The following is a 22,625-nucleotide window of genomic DNA, read 5'->3' as shown; positions in this document are numbered from 1 at the left end:
GAGAATATTTTGCACTCAAAATCCATCTACCGTCAGCAAGAAGGCAAACTTAGGAAATTCTGCATCGCCAAAAAATATTATTTAGAAAAAAAAATTTATTATTCACAAAATACATTATTGGACCATCTTTTTATCCGACATATATCACATAAAAAATGTACTATAGTAAATAGTACCGAAACATTTTTTCCAAATAACTTTCAACCCAAAAAAGTACCAACTGATGTAGTATATCTCTTTTGCTGCTGCGCAAATTTCCGGACTCCACATCCTTAGCTTGGCACTGTTCGTCAACTGTATTGAACCTCACCGTGTGGTTTAACATTTTTGGAATCCAAAACATAACTACAAGTAGACATGCCAAACATGGCCCCACAAGAAAACAAGAACGTGTACCATACTCCAGCATGATCATCGGATCATATGCATAATCGCATCGTCTCAGAATCGAAGATACCAATAATCCATCTTGCTGTTGTACCTGAAATCTCTTAAAGCTACCACCAATGGACCCACCACCAGTTCCTCAGTCAAAGTTATCAATTTTGATGGGGGTGATCTCATCTGCTACGTTGAAATTTCCCACCAAACGTGCAAAGAACACCATTTGTTGTTCAAGCGTGAACTTGATGTTTTCAGCCTATGGAAGACGAGTTAATCAGCTATGATTTGTATGTTAAACAGTTGCTGTACCAGTAACTTATCTTATGGTGCATACCTTTCGGAAACCATGTTGTTCTCCTTCATACTCTACAAGAGCAACAGGCAACCCTTTTTCCTTCAGTGCATGATAAATTTTGCGTGCTTGTTCAGGGGGGACAACCTGCAAAATGAAGGCCAATAATCATTGAATGCATTTACATGATTATGTCAATGACCGGTTTAAACAAGCTACTCCAAGAAAAAGGAACCTCATTTTGATTGTCATAGAAGAGTCACATTCAAGATGGATGACAACATCTTAATTGTTCCTCACATAAGCAATAGCGTCATGTTCTCTTTCTGTCGGTTATGAGCCGCAAACACCAAAAGCATTGAAAAGAAGAATAATCATAATAGTATTGTAAGAAAGGCAGGTATAATCACTATTGTTCACACCTTGTCTTCTAATCCTTGGAATAGAATTATTGGGCATGAAAATTTCTCAACAAAATTTATAGGTGACCTCTCAAAATATGCTCTTTCACTTCCTGCAACAATTTCAAAAGGTGTACTCAGTTTGTTGTCAAGTAATATGCAATTGGAAGCTCTCCAAAGAACAGAATATTTTGAAGAAACGAGCAAGAAATGCATGAATTGTGATTCGCTTACAGTAAAAGAATGCAACTGAGTTATTACCAACAAGATTGTCGATGTAGTGAGATTCAAATTTGTGAGTCTCTAATCTCAACAACTTCAGGTCAGCTACCTGTTTTTTAAAGAAGAATGTAAAGAAAAAACATTACTTCAGAAGCAGAACCAATATGCATACCTCAAAAAAAAAAAAACAAAAAGAAACTAGAGCAGAAAACCAACAATAGCAAGATAATTACAAAAATAAACGTGAACAGAATCCAAAAGTTAGACAGGATTCCTTCAAAATTAATGAAACCATTATGTTTACATAAATGAAAAAGAAAGATTTTGTGAATTGCCAGCCAAATAGGGTCACATGGTACTCACCAATCAGAAAGAAGCTTTACTCAGTTGTTTACGTGGGAAGAAACTAATCAGAATTGATAGATCTGAGGGAAAAGATTATGTACACTACTGCAAGTAGAAATTGAAGCTACAAACGCCATATACTACCTAAGGCAAAGCCATACGCCAATAACACTCGTAAAGAGAGAGAAATTGACTGGAAAATTTTACAAACCTAACCAAGAGAAGAAGTGAAGTATGTAACTAGCAAAATTTGACAAAAGCTGATTAAGCACTCACACCATACAAGGAAGCTCCGGCTTTGAATGTATCTTTAAATGCAAGCGCTGCCAATGTTGTGTATCCACCAGCAGAGCCCCCAGTAATACAAAGCCGTTCACCATCAACTTTTCCACTGTCAACCTTGAACATCAAACAAAATTCAGGACAAACTAACCAGATATTCAGGGGCATTTTCCATCATTCAGTGGAATTAAAGAAACTATCGTTTACCAAAAACTTTGCACAACTGCAACAGTCATTAACATCGACAATTCCCCACTGTCCTAACAGCCTATCTCGATATCCTCTGCCGTAACCTTTAAATTTTGAAATGCAATTAGTTGGATTGGACATCAGTAAAGAGTATAAGTTGAAAAGATGGCTAAAAGAAGTACTCTAAAAATGGATAATTTCATGCCATTAAAATAAAATGATAAACTAGCAAGTTTAAGTAGTAAGTGGAGATAAAATACTTGGAACGCCAAAAACCAACAATAAGCAGTTGAAACAAAACAGCAAATCAAGTGCTTCAAGTTCTCAAGTTCTCCAGCTATAAGCTCAGTAAAGTCCTACCTGCTTGCCAACTAGTGCCAACACGATAAAAGAATGTTTCCTTGTACAGAACCTCTTTCTTTCCAATGTATGTCATAGTAATCTTGCTGAAACTTTAGAAGATACTGAAGAATGAATAAATAGAATGAAAACCCACCAGCACTTCCACCATAATTAACATCGACAAATGCCCAACCCCGACTGGTCCAATATTGCACGCTAAGATTTAAGACAGCATGTGTCTCTGCAGTAGGGCCTCCTATAGCAGTTGAAAAACATATTTCATTGAAGTCAACGAATAACACAAATACTAATTTAAGACTAGCCTAAAACTAATAAAGGTTCCTATCTATGAAACGTAGTTCTTGAACAAAAATTAAGCATTAAGCTTTGGTTTACTACCATCATTTCATCAAAAGGACTAAGAATCAGTTACCAACCCAAAGTCATCAACTAGCCAGTTCTAAACTTAGAAATAAGCTGATATTTGCATCATTAAAATCAGAATCTTCATCCTTAACATAATTAACCAATCAACTATTCAACCAGAAGAATCTCTTCTAGAGTATTTGGCATGGAAAATGCATATGATTATGGGCAAAACATTTTTAAGTCGCAGTCTGATGACAAAAAAAGACATAATTTTTTTACCAATGTCTAAAGAATTGTGGAACACACAATTTTTTTACCAATGTCTAAAGAATTGTGGAACACACCAGGGCCAAACCCAGGTCGTGCATCAGTCCTTACAGTTTATCTTTTCTGTAAACACAGTGGGAACTTCCCCCCACAAATAAGCCAAACAAAAAACCATATCCATGTAGTGTTAGCAACTCATCTACCCTCAAGATACAGAAGCTAATTTCCACAAAAAAAAAATCCTGCAAATTCACATGTGAAGCTGGATTCCCCCAACATGTAAACATGACAACTTTCAACAGGATAGAATATCTAAGACTAAAATGTCCCAAATCCTTCTTAACCACATCAGGGAAATCCAATCATTTCTGATACTAAGGCTTCAAACAATTTCAACAAAGATAAAAACTTTGCAGGATAAATCTCATGCGCACGCACACACACACACAAAAGAACCAAAACGCACCATGGCTTTTCAATAGTAGTGGAGGCTTTTCTTCTGGATAACCTTGATAAATGGGATTGGTAGGTGGATAGAAGTATGCATATGCATTCAAACCAGTGACATCAGTTGGAAATTCTATCACTTCTGGCATGCTAAAATATGATTTGTCAATTGAACTAATGGATGAAGAACACCACATGATCTTGAAATCAACTGCTTTTGATTTATGATCATCTAAAGTCAACTGCCAACCAAGAAAGAACAACCATTACAAACTCTTGAAATCATGGGTTTGAAAAGTATGAATCAAAATAACATAATATGCTTTAGTATGAGCAAGAAAAGAAGTCAGCACCTTTGCAATAGACAATGGATGAACAGCAGAAGCTACCTCGATGTATAGACAGTCAAGCCCAGAAGTCTATAATAGCAACAAATCTTTCAGTCATTATCATTCTAGGCTAAAGGATTTTAAAGCAACAGACATAAAGTCTCATCACCATACAATGTTGTTAATGTCCGTGAATGGAATTTCAACTGACGATGAAGTGTTCTGGACAGCATCGAGAATACCAAGATATGACTTGCCATTCTTCCTGCATATCAATCACACAACATTAATACTTGCAAAGGATATAATCATACAGGAATAAAGAAAGTTGTGAAAACAATCCTAGAGGCAACCTGTAACTGCAGGCAATGAGGTTTTTCTGATCTTTATCAAAGATAAAATCATAGGAATTCATGCCAAAAATCCACAGAGGTCTTGCGAACTCAGCATCCAATGTGTAAACTGGAAGCACTTCATTAGAAGTTTCAATCTGTTATCAATGAAATGACATCATATTACAATCAACTTTGAGTCACTCAAACTGCAATCCAACCTCTCTCACAAGAAAAGGATGTTGCTGATTGATAACAGACATGCAATGCTGCCACATCACCCCCAAACCGCCACACACACACACATGCATGCACGCACAAGCGCACAGACACCCACACCCACACACACACACAAAAAGAAAAGAAGAAAGTGAAGAAAAGTCAAGGAGCATCCTAAAAATGGCATCATATCAAACTTTTCAGAGGATCAGTGCATTTGTCAAACTAGAACTGTATTTAGGTGACTCAGACCTGTCTTGAAGCGAATGCGACCCAAAAGGTTGATAAGATATACTTCATAATTTGACTCAGGATAAATGAACAAGGGTTCGCAATAATTGCCAGGAGATCATCAAAAATGTGATCTTAGATACACTTAAAGAACAAATGACACATATTACAATTGAATAATAACTGGTAGCAACAAAAGACATGAGTATCAACACTAGGAACATCTCAGATTATCAAAAAATTGCAGATAGGGAGAAAATCTCAAAATGATAGTTTTCTAGCAAGCTTACCCATTTGTAGAGATTCCAAAATCCAGATTTTCTATCAGTAATGAAGAACAGTTCTCCTGCAATAGCAAGCACAGCAATTAACACACAGTCTTGAGGCATTGAAGATACTAAAACAATTAACAATATACAGCAGTTCCACATAAAACAAGAATTTCAGAGTCGAGTCAGTTGAATGCATAATATATGCTTATTACAATATGATGAAGGAATACCAATGTCTGTAATGGAAACTAGACATGTTCAACAGGCGCAAAGAAATTCTCATATTTGCCACACCAATATCCTCGTTTTCTAGTAAAGAAAGTAAGCTAGTGGAAATACCTTGAGGTGACCACTTGGGCTCAGTTGGAGATTCCACAAGTGTTGGATCACCACCTGCAACGCAGACCCGTGTATGCACGTCTCTGTTACAGAAAGTAATATTTCAAATAACCAACAGAAGACAAAAGACGAGAGATTTATTCATAGAAGGTTATCAATGATACCGGAATTAGCATTTGCCAACAAGAATTCAGACCTGAGTGATCCAAACACAAGTCATTTGATGGATCCAAGTACAAGTCTTTTGACGGATCTTAAATGGGAGACTTACATAAATCTGCAACCAGAATTTACTTGGTGCAAAGGAACTAAGGGAATTTATGCAGACAAATCCTCATACTATGTTGAACCTTGCCAAAAAAAAAAAAAAAGTGCCTTCTTTGAGTTCAAATATTTAGTCAGAAAAGAATAGCATTAAAGATCAGAAAGGCAAATGCCTCAGCTGCGAATGAAGGACTGACGTCTGAGTTTGACCATCTTGGGGGTATCATTTGTTATTAAAGTCGTATGAAGACAACTGCCAATTTCATGCCAGTGGAGACATGGAAACAAGGAGAGAACTTCACACACAAGAAGCCACATAAAGTTTCAAATCAAAGCTTTATCATCTTCAGGGAACATCTATAAGTTTTTCTTGAACTCTACTTATTTTTAATTCTCCATGTTTTTTCTGGTGTAAAAGCCTGCCACAGCCATCAACAAGTAAGATTTGCCTTCTCGAGAACACAATCGCATACAAATATATTTGAAGCAAAACAAACACTTTCTTTTTTTTTCAAAGCAAAATTAACTAAATGGGTGAAAAAAACCTTATTGTGACACAAGTAACAAAGTAAAGTTTTCAAGAAGCTTCATACCCAAAGAAGACTTCCACTAAAAGGAAAAGCAAAGAGAAGCGAAATAATTGTGCATCCTATCAACATCCATTATCAGTGATAAAAATGCACAATATGCACCCATTATCAGTCAAATTACCAATCCAAAGTTTCAAGCAGACACCCTACACCTCAGAGAGAAACTGCTGCATACCCTGAATCACTTATGTAGCCAACCCAAAGTTCTGATCTGTCCCATGGCATGTTGGGATGGCTCCACTGAATCCAGGCTATCCGTTCTCCTTTTGGATCCAAACGAGGAAAAGCATAAAAATCGCTGCCAGAAACCAGTACTTTCGGTTCTGCATTGTTGATGGTGCACACCAGACAAGTCAAAAGAAACAATCATCATGTTTCATCGACACAAATCAGGGTACAAGCAACTTAAAGAAACAAAGAAGCAATCTTTGAACTGGTATACTTGCAACTCACAGACAGAATAAGAAAGGTATTAGTCTAAAAGAGATTAGACAATGTAAAGCATACCTTGAACGCTCTCATCACGGATATCAAATGACACAATAGTTGTTATAGAATTCATAGCACTTTCACGACAGTCTGTCAAACATAAAATTTAAAACAATTAACCAATATTTACAATTAACTCTGATGATTGATTAAACAACCTCAAATCAATAAATACATGCTAACAGCTACCTTCCTGTACTGTCACGAAACGACTAAACCGCGCATCAAAAACTCCATCTGCATAAGACACGAGCGGTCTGCCATAATCTGGAGTAAATGGCAAAGGAGCAGAATCTGCCAACAGAGCAAGTACTCATATTTAAACCCAAAACAAAAAGTAGTAAACTGAGTAAACTCAATCATTTACTGGCTATTTGCAATACCTAAGAGGTTGCTACACTACAATAAATTAGATTCTAGAAAACAACAAAACTAAGCATTAGAACCAGTGCTCATAAGAAAGCAAAGCTTTAAAGCTTTGGTGATTGGATAGAACCCAGTTTTTAATTCAGCTAAAGCATAGGAAAAAATCCCAGGACGGAAAACAAGAAAAGAGAAAAAGTGAAAGATCAAACCTTTTGAAGATAATGACTGCCTATAGAGCCTTTGATCCTTGTAATTCGAGAAAATCACTGTATCTCCAAATATCCTAAATGCCCCACCTCCATATTCCTGAGCTACTGTCCTCACAGAAAACTCCTTTGGGGTGACATCAATAGGGTCATCCCCTTCTTTTTCTCCTTGCTTCACCAGCACCAACCGTCTGAACCCATCAACCATAGAAAAAAAGATGAAATATAATAAAAATAAGTAAAAAAAAGAAAATTTTATTCAACTCTTATGCTGCTACGAAGTATTGACGACTTAAACCCTGCAAAACCCTTCAAAGAGTGGAAATTTCTATATACCCTGATTCATTGGGGCGGGTCTCGACCCAGAAGAGGTGGCCGAGGGCGTCGACGGCAGTGCCACCTAGGCGCTTATCGGAGCCGGAGACAAGGTCGGAAGTTATCGGGGACTTCCAAGAACCGTATGGGGCGGTGATTTTAGTATTCTCCGCGGTTACTGAGGACATTTTGGGTGAAGACTGGGTGTGACAGTGGGAAGCAGCAGTGCGAAGGAGTTGAATTTTTCTGGAAATGTGGTTGAATGAGGAGGAAATAAACGACGTCGTGGAGAAGGGGTTAAAGGGGTGGCGTCTTCTGTAGCGAGTCAGCGCGGATATGGCCGTAAATGAAGTTGAAAGTGCCATTGGTTTGGTTTGGGTTTTTCTTTCTCAGCTTGTCTCGCCATTATTTTATTGCACACTGGTTAATTTTTTTTAGTTCTCTTTTCTTGGATATTACACAATTATGGTTTTAATAACTAGTGAAAATATTTTATTCTTTTAAGAGGAAAGAATTATTTCTCGCATAGATAAGATTTAATGGAATTACTACAAGATTTTTATGCTTTTACGTGACAATGAACAAGTATATATCTAAGGTTCCACTCTGAAAGTTGATTTGCTGTCCAAACAAAGCCTTGTGTGGCTCAAAAAATGTTCAATTTGGATTTTTGGAACTATTGAACTTAATGAATGGATTGTTTCTTTATCCTGTAAAATTTGCAACCTAAAGGTGAAAGAATTCCAAATTGTTTAATGGACAAGTTTGGAATTTGAGTGTAGTACAAAACCATGAGCGGAGAAAACTTGTATATTTGCATGTCCAATTCCATCAACAGTTCAATATGGACTTGAGAGTTTAGAGCATCCTATGATAAATCGTTCACATTTTCAGATATTTTCCCCATAAAACCTTCTGGTAGAAAACTTGCTAGAGAGATTTCCGTAGGTAAGATCTTGATCCAGCACCCTTCCTAACCAGAGGAAAAAAATGGAAAATCATCACAATCAAGTTGAGCCAAGAAATCACTGTTCAATGTGAGAAAAAATGCAGCCTGTGAATCAATTGACTATGCCCCCCTGCATGTCGGGAAAAACCACAGTCCACAGTGGCTAACTGGCCATGCATATACCAAATGAAGGGATTGAAAAGTAGCAATTGTGGTGTCTCACAGGCCAGTAATATGACCAGCCATTTAGGTATATCCTGCTTACACAATGATGTCGGCCACACAAAGATCAATTAGGTCTTAGGAGGAGGATCAAGATACATCTGAGAGTTGTTACAGGAACTTATTGCAGATTACAGCTAATTTATGGATTATCTATTTCTTCATTCCAATGTCTATGGGACCAAATGACCTTTAAAATCCTTCCTTGACCAATCCAGGCCGAATTCAAAAGTACGAGAAAATCCAGCAAAAGACGGAGGACGGAGAGGTTTTGTCGTTAGGAGGGATCTTAACTTTCTTGATGCAGGATTCCGTAAGGCCACCAACTTAAGCACGCACTAAAAGTAAGCCTTTAAGTGGACAAATAGCATGGTTTGATACTACTGGCACCTTTATGCAAAAGACTTTCATGGAAAGTAGGTGTATCCTCCTGTTTTTTATCAGGCAGTAATGCGATACTACAAGGACTAGTGGCGTCAGGAGTCAGTAAAACAAAAAAAATTGAGACTGTAGTTCTGAATGAGGTGGTTTGATTCTTGGTTGTAATGCTTGGTAATGAAGAGAGGGGATTACATGAACAGATTGCGCCAATGTTAGCAGACTCATTAGAATCTCACAATACATTTCAAAGAAGCCTTGAAGGGATCTCTGTCGGGACACCTTGTGTTAAAAGTTAGATCAAATTTACTTGTCATTGAGATCCTGCAACCTGCATTTCGTGAGATTATTTAGTCCTCTGAAACATTATTGAAGACTACCGCACAGTATTCAGAAAAGACGTGTCCTTTTTTCTGCTCCCTACTCGTTTAATACAAACGAGTACTTGAAGTTGCTGTAATTAATAAAGGACCCCTTTTGTTACGAGACATAGGGATCCAGAGAGGAAATAGAAATTAAAGTGAGAATTTGGTAGGTCCACATAAAAAGTGAAACTATTACTTGAAGATTCGAGAGAGGACAAGAAATTATGGGATTTAACATGCATGTGTGGTTCTCCTGAGAACATCCATTTCACAAGGATAAGCAAAGGGATTATTATAACTACGGAGACAGTATCTATTTGTAGATGCTCCTTTAAAACCTTTGCTTGGATTTTTTCAGCATCCTTTGTGACGACCCCACCTCCCCTAAGGCGTACCAAAGGGTTCGACGGACCGCCTGTCCAACTCTCGCCAGGACTCACTCACTCGTATCACATGCATACATCCATAGACCATAAATAACATCGCAATTCAAGCTTATAATTTTCATTGATGCACAATCAAGATACAAAACCTCAATATACCCAAACTGGTTCAAAGTGTATACAATCCAGATACAAAACATTCTATTCGAGTAATAGCGCGAGTACAAGTCAAAAGTCAAAATAACTAGACTACGCTAGTCTTTACATATCTCACGCCTCGCTCGTACCCCTGAAAGGAAAACAAATGGAGTGGAATGAGCTAAAAGCCCAGTGAGGTTCCAAATAGCAAATTGACCATTATTTATAAGTACAAGTTTTCGATATAGCAAAGTAACGAGCATGAAGAGTTCATAAAGGTGAGCAATAACACGTCAAGTAGAAATCTCAAAATGAGCGAGTGTAAAAGTTTTTCAAAATAAACAATAATCCAATAAGCAATAATCATTCCAAAGCATAAGGATACGGATTGCTCTCAGGAGCCAACTTCCATTCATCATCAGGAGCTTGATCACGTAGTAGTTGACACTCCGTCAACTTTCAAGTAAAGGAACCAATCCAGTAGAGCACCACTTAACTACTCTCCGTCCACCATTCAAACCCCCTATTGGGCCCAAAATCCTCAAGAAACACGGGTGGTAATACTCGAGTATACCAATTAGTCGAGGAGATATCACTCCACTCGACAAAACAAGAGACCCAGGGTTCGTTACCCAATCGACCAAGCCCTTGCCGGCTCGACTTAAGTAACTCGCCGCAGGGTTTCTGGAATTCCAGGAAGTGCGCGCATCGTAAACAAGTATATCGAGTCATTTGCAACAATAAACAAGTATATATCACATAAGGGCAAGTGCGATAAAGTACACTCTTGCCCTAACAATTCACGTATATAACATGTAATCATATTGGCCACGTATCAAGTTCAAGTATCAAGTTCAATTCGGTATTTGAAAGCACTCACCAAAAGATATAGTGCCTTTACTGGTCACTTTCAGGTTATACTCCGGGTTCGGAGTCCAAATCTGCGATAAAACTCAGTTTGAGAACTTTGAAACATGACTAAGATTCGAAACTTAGACGTTTCGTTCAATAAAAATCAAGAAATTGGAATTCACTTGGAAAGTAGTCGTGAAACACTTGCTCGCTTTTTAAACGATAAAACTTTGTAACATTTATACTTGAAAATGCCATGCGAGTCGAAAGTACAAGGAAAACATACTCCGAACAATCATTATTTCATTTCTCAAGGGTACAAGTTCGGCCAAATCCTTACTTATATACCTCGGAACAAGAAGACTCAAGTACCCTAGATGGTTCAAGTGATATTCATATCAACTCTACCCAAGTCGCAAGTGTATTTCTATAGTCCTTGAGCGTAAATTTGGGCAGCACGACCTTTGTGTTTACCTAATTTTTCAGCCATTTATGGCTTCATTATTTTTCCTCAGCCAATCCCAAAATCATACATATCATAGATTCAAGTAAATAGCCGTTCCATAGGCTCATAAGAACATAAGAATAAAAGTCAAAGTGATAACAAGTGCGGAAATGTAACCTAGCAAAAGACAGATTTGACGTGGGGTTGCGGAAAGAACACATCCGAGGCTACGCTTATCGGATTGAGGCGTAACTTATACCGTTTCGAAGCTAAGACACAGGGATACAATTGTCATGAAGATCACTTAGTCCATTTTCCAATGCAACCTAGTCAAATTCCCAATTTACAGAACCAAAATCCAACTAGTCGGCTAATTAACCACACTGCACTGGAATGGTCATATCTCAGGTTACCAAGGTCCGATTAAGGTGTTCTTGGAGGCGTTTAAAAGATAAGACAGAATAATAAAACTTTCATGTTTTGGAAAATAGCTAAGTCCCAACGGATTATAGTGAATAAACACAACCAAATAGACTAAACTGTCCACGCGGAACTCTGGAATGTAACCTAGAACAGCGAGGGTATTTCATCTTTTCACAAGATACGTTGCTCCGATTGAGCTGAAATTTTGTAGGCACCTATAAAATACCATTCTATACAACTTTCATGTTTTATGCCAAGCCTAATTTGGCCTCTAAATATGAGTACTAAAACCGGGCAGAACTGAATTAGGAAATTTCCAGAAATCTGAAATTTTTGGGATTTCATGACAATCTATTCATTTCTTGCTTCCAACACTACCAAAGCCCCTTATATAATCTTATATACAACATATACCCACTATACAACAAGTCTAGGCAGAAATTTAGGAAACCCTAACTTGCATATATCATCCAAAATCATCACAACAACTTGCATATCTTGTAATCAAGCCAAAACATGAACTAGATAACATTTTAAACCAAAATTTAAAAGAACAAGAACCATGATCAGATCTTATACCTCAAAGACAAAGCTTGGAAGAGTGATACTCCACCTCCTTTGGAAAATTTTAGTTCCCCTAGCTTCCCAACTCCACAACTCACTCTTTAATCGGTTTAGTTTTCTTTCTTCTCACTTGGATAGTGCAAATCAAGAAGGAAATGGTTTTCTCTTGCTCTCCCTTTCTCTCTCTTCTTGTTCGGCTATGGAGCAGAAATAATGAAGGAAAGATGCAAAAATTGGGATTAAAAAGGAATACTAATCTCTTGGTCAAGAAACCCTTAGGTGGCGACAAGTGTCGCCACCACCACCTTTCATTTTTCTCTTTCTTTTCCTTGCTATTTTTAGCCTTAAAATTCAGTCAAGCTAGCTGGAAAATAAGAAGATATTTTGCTCAAGTATTAATGAGCTTGTATGGTAAGAAAGTGGTGGTCAAGTGGTGCGTTCAATCGGTAGTGCGCGGTACCCGTCGGTTCGCGCCGTTTTTCTTAAAAACACACGTACTAGGGTTTTTACTTCCCAATCACTAACCTTATATCATTGCTCCTAATCACATATTATTTCTCACCTAAAAGTCACTTTTAATTAAATTTGATCCTTGCTCCATACCGAAAAATCATCCTACGAAAAATCGCGAAAACCCTAATTTTACCCCAATCTTGAAACCAAAAGTGAAACTCTACTTTCTAGGTTTATTTACACTCATTGTGGAATGATTGGGTAGTAGGGCTATAATAAATAAATAATTTTCAAATAAAATGAAATTTTTAAGAAAAACGTGAGGGATTTTACAATTCCAGTGATTAAAATTAGGGTTTCAATTAAAATATGAGAGATTTAAGAAAACCGGTTAGTCACAAGTAACTAGGGTTTTTGTTTAAAATATTAGGGTTTCTAATCTTTTTAAAACAAAATAAGGTTTTAAATCAAACCCAAAGAAATACACTTTAATATCTTCTTTACAACCAACCTCCTAATATTCGGGGTATCACATCCTTTGTCCTAGTAGTAGTGGTAGTGGTAGCAGTTTAGTTTTAGTGATGATTCTGATTTATATTGTGATTAAGTTGGGTTTATATTGGAATGCAATCTCAATATCCTTGTTATTACAATTATTCATTTGAAGAAAGAGATGAGAATTACAGCTCTTAAAAATTTCACAATATGAATAATGAGGAGGTAAAGTTGATGGACAAAGAGATGCAAAAATCAGAACATATGTTAATAAATGTCCTGCTGATTAAGTGTTTCCCATTTGAACACGGATTCTATTCGATCTTTCCAGTTCGTTGTGACATTGAATGGCATTAACAGGATGCAGGAAATATTTGGACATGCATTCGCACTAATCAGTTTGCATCCGTTGATCTTCTAAATACCAGCCATCAATCTCGAACAGCCACTTCCTCCAGGTTTCTTTCCCCCATATCACATAAGCCTTTTATGATGCTTGAAAAACTACTAAAACCAAATCGAGAACTTGAGTTTTTCTAGCTAGTTAGGTTACAAATGAAACATGCCGAACACAGTCGGGGCCTAGTCCATTTCCTAATGTTGTTGCCAAAACAATCTTAGTAGTGTATGTAACTTTCGGACGTGTTTATGTGGTCGAAGAAATTGAGGTGCTGATAGTGATGGAGATAAAGGGTGTGTTACTAGTCCTGAAAAAGTGAACACTAACTCAAATGGACAACAGGCAAGTGATGTTAGGGGTAAGATGAACTGCATCTATTGAATCCTCATCAGGACTGGGTTTGAAAAAGCAACAAATGATGTGGATGCGCCATGAAATAACCAGCCAGGCACATGCTGTTACCAGCATAATAATACTACCTTTTCCATCTTTATAGAATTTTTTCTTCCTCTACCTTCCCCACTTTGTGTACTTGTGGTCCACTTGCTTCGTCTTATCCCATTGATCAAACACTCTCCCTTTTTCCCTCTCCGAGTTGAAGTTCTATCTATTCATCGTGGAGATTTCTTGGTGGGATTCTATTCCCCCAGACTTCGTCCTTTCCACTCTTAATGCTGCGAACATTATTTGATTAATAAATTCTATACTTCTATATCAAGCAAAAAAAAAAAAGAGATTAGATGGTAATTGTGAATTACAAATCCACCTACAAGTGAATATATATAGTAGTCGTTTGCTGTTTTAGTGTGTGTGTGTATATATATATATGTGTGTGTGTGTGTGTTATCTTAGTGTTTACATTGACTGCATTTGGTTATATGTTATCTCGTACAATTGAAAATTTTAGTTGTTGAAGCGTCAAATCCCCTAAAATTTTAGGACTTTGTCACATCAGCTTTAGCCATTAAAGCTAACTCCTAAGGAACACAACAATGTTGAGTAACAGAAGGAATCACATTGCCCTGCTTCTCAGTCAAGTTTCAATTGGAGCCAACTTGAGTTAAAAGTGTTTCTCTTTCCTTCCCCACCATTGAAAAGGGCAAAAATGATTCTAAGAGCAATCCGTCTGGTGACCTTCACAACTTCCTATAAATACAAACTAAACACTTCCCACACTATTCCATAACATAGCCAACACCTGCACACCATCCCTTGCTTAAATTTAATATTTGCAGAACCCCTCAATGCCTCTGCCTTTTTTACACCCTAACACATTCCACAAAATGGAAAATCACGTCTTACTATCACTGCTGCAACGTCCCACCAATCCAGACAAGAAACCAAAATCAGGTGGCACCGGCGGTGGCGCTGGAGGCCTCTTTCGCATGTTCAAGCTTCTGCCTATGTTAACCACGGGTTGCAAAATGGTAGCACTGTTGGGCAGGCCACGGAAACATTTGCTGACAGACAATGCTACGACAGTAACTTTGTTTGGGTACCGTAGAGGGAGAGTGAGCCTAGCTATTCAAGAAGATCCTCATCGTTTACCTATTTTTGTGATTGAGCTACCAATGCTCACAACTGCATTTCATAAAGAAATGGGGTCGGATGTTGTCAGGTTTGCTCTAGAAAGCGATACGAAAACTCGCAAAAAGAAGGTTTTGGAGGAGTTTGTGTGGGCTGTATTCTGCAATGGAAGGAAAATTGGTTATTCCATCAGGAGAAAGAATATGAGTGATGATGAGATTCATGTTATGCAGCTCCTCAGGGGAGTTTCAATGGGTGCTGGTGTTCTTCCAAGCCCACATGAGAAAGAAACTGGTGATGGAGAATTAACTTACATTAGAGCAAGATTTGAGAGGACGGTCGGTTCAAAAGATTCGGAATCATTGTACATGATAAATCCAGATGGCGCTTCGGGGCAAGAATTGAGCTTTTTCTTTGTGAGATTGCGGTAGAGTAATTAATATATGGATGCCATAGTACGCTTCCGAGCGTGCATGTATGTAACTAATAATAATATACAGAAAAATCGCACCTTTATTTCAAGAAAAGTATAACTTTCTAGCCTCTACTCTCTAGTGGAGTTTGTCAGTGCAGAGTATTCAAGTTCAAGGGCTATATTGATTAGTCCTGTGAACGATCATTCAAGACTTGTGGTATTGGTTAGCTAAAATACATATCAAGATTTACTATTTTATCAGTTTGACAGTACTGGTGTGTTGTTAGCTATGCTACTTATCAATTGGTAATTACGTGGGAGTATCTAATTTGTGCATCTGAAAGGAACATGCATACATGATACAAACATCAATGAAATCGCACAAGTTCAGTTGCTTGATACTATTTAAAATTGATTTGTATGCGACCAATTATGAACTTGTAACTGACACATGCAGTTTGAAACATTAGACACCATGGAAAAAATCTGCAGAAACCCTGAATGGAATAGTGCTCGATTCCAGTTGCACTGGATGCAGCTAACATATAGCATATACCTATTGGAGCTTTTACGTGTTTTGCATTTCAACAGAGAAAATCAGCTAAACCCCAAAAGAGAAGATCAGAAAAATCAGTGAAACTGCAAAGTTCACTCATCATTCCTCAGCATTTGATGTTTTGGGCAATATATAACAAGGAGGAAAAATTACTGATTGCTGTTGCACTTGGACATCGTGATTTCAAATGCAACCAGATTATTAAGGACCAGCATTGAGATGCGCAACAATTAACTGTATATTGCGCCTACTTATTCTGATGGAGACGCTCACTGGAAAATGTTTAGCCAGCCAAACTATTGTTAAGAAGTGCAAGTAGCCCGAGAAAGCTTTGTGTGCTCGACTTGGGAATTCCGTATTTGAGTAAAGGCAACCAAAGGATAACAGAAATCGAATCAAAATCATCATTATAATTGTTGAAGCTTATTATTTTGATTTTGTAACAAACTTGAATAATGTAATTAATTTTGAGTTGCTTTAGTTAAATCCAATCTACTAATTTACTTGTTTATTTATGCGTTAGGTCCGCTCTCCAGGTCGTCGTCCACGGATGGCCGGGATCTTTTCTGGGCAACCGATTTGCACAGGTGAACTAAGACTTTAACAGCGGAGCGAGGGCCATAAATACGATGGTCGTGAACATCCCAGGGAAGAAATACACTAATACGCATAACGCCAAGCCGAGCTTGTCGACGGGTTGGTGTTGGTGGTGGGCAGCTTTAACGACGTTAGCCCAGAAGTGATGCCGCTTAATAATTACCATAACAGTTACGACTGCTTCACCAATGGCTATCAGCAAGTAACTACAAAGATGGAATAGACATGCCCATAGATGCTTTGGAGCTACTGTCCTCTCCTCTTTTTTGCTATACAGAAGACCCGATGAAGTCAAGAGATTAATTGAAGATCCAATGTAGAAATATTATCAAAAGCACATGTACACTTTGTTTCGAAAACAAAAAACCATGATTGAAGAGAGAGAGAGAGAGAGAAAGACCAGGTCAATTGAAAAACCGAATGGGTTCTTGGTTGGGTGAAATGGATTTGTCTGAAACAATTTCTTGTCCGATCTAACTAGAGATCCAATCTGGTCTGATGCCTGGGTCACCAAATCAATCCGAGTTTAATAACTATGGCTAAATGTATGTATTTATAATATTGTCAGACCGCGTTTCGTTTAGTACTCAAAGAATGAAGCTTTACTAAGGTTAGGAATAACAAGTGGATCAAAGAGAAATTGCATCTTGTACCAGTCAAACCAATTCAATTGATGAAAAACGATAGTTAAAAGCACATGCAAGACTTCAAAATTTTACAAGTTATTGAACCTTCCTATTATGTGGCTTTGGATAATAGCTGAAAATTCCATTCATTTGCCATAATTGGCAATTAATAAGTATGATATCTTAGATGTGGTATTTTTCATCCACATTTTTAATCAACTGTATGATTGCTTTTGTGACGATGAACAGGTTCATTTAATTTCAAGTGGGAAGATCTATCCCTTGGAAGAAAAAAACCAGAAAAGATGTTTAATTTCTTTGAAATACAGCAGGTTTATCCAAGCTACGTTAGTCCCATTAGCACCATCTCCGGTGGACAATAGAGAGTATGGTAAACAACCGAGTTTAGAAAAATTTTGCTAGTTGAGCGTGCATTTTGCAACTGATTTTCTGATTCAAACTGGATGTAGCCCAGAAAATTGTCCTTTGAACTGTTTACTGAATAGTGGCAGTTTTGGTTGTCTTGTCCATCTTTGGGAGTTCTTTTTGCTGCAGGATTTGGAAAGTTTCCTCTGTTAGTTGTTGTGCTTTGTAAGAAATAACTTCATCCTCTTCTGTTGAGATCCTCATTTTTTGTGCATTAGATCCTCTGTTAGTTGTTAGCTGTCTATGAAGCCTGAAGCATGCGAGTTTATGTTGGGTTGCTGTGCTTTTGGTCGTTGGGTGTTTTCAGAACTAATCTTAGCTGAAACTTGAATTCATCTGACAAAGAATCCATAGAATCTAATCTACGTCGGAATTGATGAGCTCCATACTTAATCCTAACATCGACCACGAATCATTCAGAATTTCACTTCTTGCAAATTCAAAGCCCAACAAAGAATCACTGGGCACCCCCATATATGGGGCTGAATGCATCCATCACGTCCCGGTCCAATTTGCCTTTCACCTTTTGCAGACACACTGGAAGCAGCGGAACGAAAGATGGCAAGCCCTCCATTCAATTCAGGGGCCACCTGTCAACAAGGGAAGCAAGCTACAGTAAAGGGAGTGAGGGCTTCCTCTGTCTAATGGTTGTTACTACTAGATTAGATGAGACAAATCACAGAATTGATGCTGTAAGTGCCATTACAATCTCTTGTTATTTGTTTGTGTTCAATTTTTTGGTATTTTTCCTACAAGAAGAAATGTAAAACTGTCGCCAAATATTAGATCGTAGTGTGATTACTGGACTTAACAATGATCCAAATATCCTAACAAACTGGTAATCAAGAAAGAAATAACTACAGGAACTTTCTATGCAAATATAGGGCAGATTATACTACTACATTGACAAAGAAGATTTTTAGGTTCCATGTGGTGTGCAACACGACTGCCCCCAATCCAGGCGACAAAATATGGGAGAATTAAAGAGTAAACACTACGGATATGATATGAGGGTTCAGATAATTGTCCAAAACTGATATTCTTCTTTTATCTGTTTTGTCTGATTGGCATTGTTCAATGCACATTCCTGATATGGGAAAGAAAATCAGATAAGAGATTTCCAGATTTGGTTAAGTACCTTCTTGGTAATGAATGGCCAATGCCGTGATGGAAGAGCTAATTGCGAATTATGTCTAGATCTGCGACATTTGTGAGCTGGAAGTGCTTGATTAGAACCAACAGCTTTGAAAACCTTTGTTCTGGGCTGTTGCCATCTGCGGATACCCCAACTTATTAAAGAATTAATGCTGGTGTGTAAAGGAAGGAGCAGAGGAAACATCTTGACATCTTAATTAATGGAAAGTACTGACATTAGTATATACAATGGATTTCATTCATGAATCTGAAAGATAAACTAAGCTAATTACTACTTCTCAAGTAGGTTTCATCTTCAGAATCAAGTCATTCTACTCGTCATGCTCGGTATAACAGTTAATTCTCTTTTTTGTACTAAGTTAATTCAAGATTAAGGAAAGAAATAATGAACAATTTGAATACTAGTCAATGATATAGTGGAAAAAGAAAGCAATTTATGGAACACATAAGATTTTAATAATTGTGATTTGAAAAAGGTTTTATTATAGTTGTATGTAATATTTTCATAGAAAGTATTAAGATAAGATTAGTTATTTTTTAAAGTTATTTTAGATATCATTAAGATAAGATTAGTTACTTTTTAAAATTATTTTAAAATTTGAGATAATTTTTAAACATATAATATAATATTCAATATGGGTAAAATTCAAATGACCCATAATCCGTTAATTCTTTTCAATTAGACACGCCACATAGGACTGAGAAATAATTCTAATTAAAATAGTTACTTTCATATATATATGAAAGTAACTATTTTAATTAGAATTATTTCTCACTCTTATGTGACGTGCCTAATTAAACAATTTTGATATCCTTGTCAAACTATACATGTTTGGTTGGGACAGATGAAGAGATAATTATGTAAGAGTTAGAGATAATGGCAATTTTGCATCCTTTTTCATATTTTCTAGTTGGGCAGTAGTTGAGCTCAGCGAGATTCATTCACCCATAAATGTATTTGTTTATCATGAGAAAATACTAGGACCAAAATCTTAAAACAAAAACACCAGGACAAAGTAAGGCTGTCAACAACAATGATCATAATTACTTACAAAAATAATAGTAATTATAATTATAGTCATGTACTTTATGGACGACAATGAAGTTTTAAAGTGTACTTCCAACTTTTGTCTCCTTTGAGCCGGTGTTTTGTTTGGATTCCTTCAACTTGGTTGAAAAAGAGAAGGTGAATTTTCATCATCAGCAAACCTAAACTCTTGATCTAGAAAAGCGGGTCTGTTTGTATTGTGAATTATTAGAGATATTTTTACTGTAGCACTTTTTTTGATGTGATGTATATGAGATAAAAAAGGTAATTGGGAAGGTAAAAAGGTGTATTGAAAATTGTAATGATGATGTAAGCAAATAAATTTGGGGAAATAAAACCCAATCCAAAGTTACAATAGTGCTCCTGGAAACAAAGTTAAAGTTTCAGGTAAAACGGCTATGATTTTAATCTAGTTTCATTGTCCATGGCTAATGAAATCGGCAACTGCAGCCTAGCATTGGTGCCTCGAGAAATTGATTGAATTTTTTTATTCGACAATAAACTTATGGTTTGGGACTACCCCAAAAAAAAAATGAAATGGCCTGGGCCAGTAGAGAGAGTGTCAGCAGTGCCTAGTACAATTCAACTTCGAAGAACTAAATTTAATAGGAAAAACCATATTATAGTTCACAATTTGAACAACAATCGGATGCTTATTCAACTCTTTTGGCATGAAAAATTTAAATGGATTTTTGGGCAGACTATTTTTTTTTAAATTCCTTTCACCCCCACACTTTTTCGCTAAAGGGCCAAATTCAATATTCAAATCTTGGATATGCTAGCGAGAAGGCTCTAAAATTAGGGATGTGATCGAGTCGAATCAAACTCAAATATCGCTGTATTCGAGCTCAACTCGATTTGTAAGAAGGATACTCGAGTACAAGCTCAAACGAGTAGCATTACTGGAGTTCGAGTTCAAGTTCGATACATTGCTCATAGAACTTGAACTCGACTCACATAAGTTGGAGTCCAAATAAGCCTCATCGAACTCAAATCAAGGAGATTTGAGAATTTCATTTTTTTTTGATAATTTGTGAGCAAAAAAAGTTTGTTTGGACAAAGATAATTTGGTTTGCAAAATTTGTTTTCACAAATCCCAATCACCTTTTTATCTCACATACATCACATCACAAAAAGTGCTACAGTAAATATCTCAAATAAATTATCCAAATAAACTCTTATCCAAACAAACTTATCACCCTTCAAAAATTTTTTTACAACCTAAAACATTTGATAAATTCAAGCACTCCTGCGAACACACAGGTGATTTCATAATAATAATAATAATATTATTATTATTAAAAAATTAAAATTAAAAAATTCGATTAGACTCGATGAGTCTTCAAGTCTTTATTATTGGATACTCAAACTTGACTCATTAAGGTCTATTAAACTATCCGAACTCGATCAACTCGAGTGCTAGTAGAGTTTTAGACCGAATTGCTCGTTCGATTCGGTTCAATGACTACCCTATCTAAAATCACCTGTTTAGCCATTGAGATATTTTTGGACAGGCTGTAGCCCTAAACACTGAACAAATTAAATCCACTTTTTCTGATGTTCGCCTGGAAAATTTTTCTTCAGGCAACACTGATTGCACTCATGCGATATTTGACACGTTACCAATTTTCGTACAGCTCACATATGATGGGGACGTCAGCACACTGTTCGAAGACTAGACCTCGAGTAAAAACAACAACTAAAATTTTGCTCGTAAGAGAGAAAGATCTAACAACCATAACCAAATTTAGTTGACCATTTTCCGAAAGAGTGGCTAGAAAACGAAAATTGTACAACATCCTACTGCACAATGCCCACGCGGAAACGCTGATTGCCATACAAATGTTATACTCCTATACGGCCAAAGGAAACCGGCAAATAGGTTGGAAGGGAACACTGTGGACCACCTTCATTGTACATTTTGCGCCAAATCCGACGGCCAGAATCCGTTGGTCGAGTGGAAAGTAACAGCAGTACAACTTTCCTCAAGAGAAAAAAAAAACTAATTTATGTCTGTACAAATTAGCTCAATTAATGAGAACAGATTCTGTATTTCAATTCCACTATTAATGCAAGGGTTATGTTTATACACGATCTGTAAGCAATATATTATGTCAATAGCATGTTTGTTATGACGATGATCGAAGTTGAATTTTTCCAAACGTTTTAGGAGGCAAAAAAAAAAAAAGAGTACTAGTTCGTAGACGAGTAGTTACTGGTAACCATCATGATTGATCAAACAGCGCCAATCAATCAGTGGAAAGTTTGAAGGGCCCATTGTTGCTGTTCGTTCAATCACACCAGACAATGGACAATAACCACCGTCCGATGGATACAGCGGAGTGAAGCAATCAGGTGGTTTCGTCGTTTATGGGAACCGTACAACCAGTCGGTGAGATGGCAGCCAGCTGTTCGGACCGCAAATTATATCAACTGCCAAACCCAACTGCTTGCTTTTGGTTTCATCTGCTTCTGAAATCATGTCCATCGCACAACACTCCAAACTGCCCCCTAAATTCTGCCACGTGGGCGGCTCCAGAGTAATCATCATGACATTCCGCGTTCAGACTTCTGATCACGGAGCGCGCACGCTCGCTCACTCACTCACTTAGCCGCAGCCTGTGTGCCTCACCTTCAAGAATCAATTTAATCCTTTGGAAGCTGTGTGTTTTTGCTTCTGGTTCTAGTTAGCGAGCTAGCTGGAGGACTACAATTT

The 22,625-nt window shown here is 37.2% G+C and overlaps 2 protein-coding genes across 3 annotated transcripts; one reads left to right on the top strand and one right to left on the bottom strand.

Moving 5' to 3' along the window:
• Window positions 1-49: 49 nt before the first annotated feature.
• Window positions 50-7,852, bottom strand: LOC113753107 (dipeptidyl-peptidase 5-like). 2 transcript variants are annotated; one of them, XR_003464971.1, is made up of 19 exons: window positions 7,514-7,852; window positions 7,181-7,368; window positions 6,795-6,899; window positions 6,624-6,695; window positions 6,292-6,439; window positions 5,263-5,345; window positions 4,942-4,997; window positions 4,223-4,359; window positions 4,044-4,134; window positions 3,894-3,959; window positions 3,560-3,782; window positions 2,612-2,713; window positions 2,134-2,219; window positions 1,921-2,043; window positions 1,339-1,408; window positions 1,099-1,190; window positions 719-823; window positions 466-640; window positions 50-433 (listed from the first exon to the last, which is right to left on the bottom strand). XR_003464971.1 is itself a non-coding variant. In XM_027297201.1 (18 exons), the coding sequence occupies exons 1-18, from the start codon at window positions 7,678-7,680 to the stop codon at window positions 527-529; spliced, it is 2,028 nt and encodes a 675-aa protein (XP_027153002.1). In that variant the 5' UTR covers window positions 7,681-7,852; the 3' UTR covers window positions 50-526. The 2 variants fall into 2 exon arrangements, 1 of the variants encoding a protein (XP_027153002.1); XM_027297201.1 differs by having other exon boundaries at window positions 50-640.
• Window positions 7,853-14,732: 6,880 nt separating this feature from the next.
• On the top strand, window positions 14,733-15,770 carry LOC113753566 (protein MIZU-KUSSEI 1-like). Its single transcript, XM_027297752.1, has one exon. The coding sequence runs from the start codon at window positions 14,804-14,806 to the stop codon at window positions 15,515-15,517; it is 714 nt and encodes a 237-aa protein (XP_027153553.1). The 5' UTR covers window positions 14,733-14,803; the 3' UTR covers window positions 15,518-15,770.
• The last annotated feature ends 6,855 nt before the right edge of the window (window positions 15,771-22,625 follow it).

Source organism: Coffea eugenioides, chromosome 11, assembly GCF_003713205.1.
Source record: "Coffea eugenioides isolate CCC68of chromosome 11, Ceug_1.0, whole genome shotgun sequence".
Taxonomy (NCBI): domain Eukaryota; kingdom Viridiplantae; phylum Streptophyta; class Magnoliopsida; order Gentianales; family Rubiaceae; genus Coffea; species Coffea eugenioides.
The sequence above is the reverse complement of the archived record's forward strand: the minus strand, read 5'-3'. Positions and strand labels throughout refer to the sequence as shown.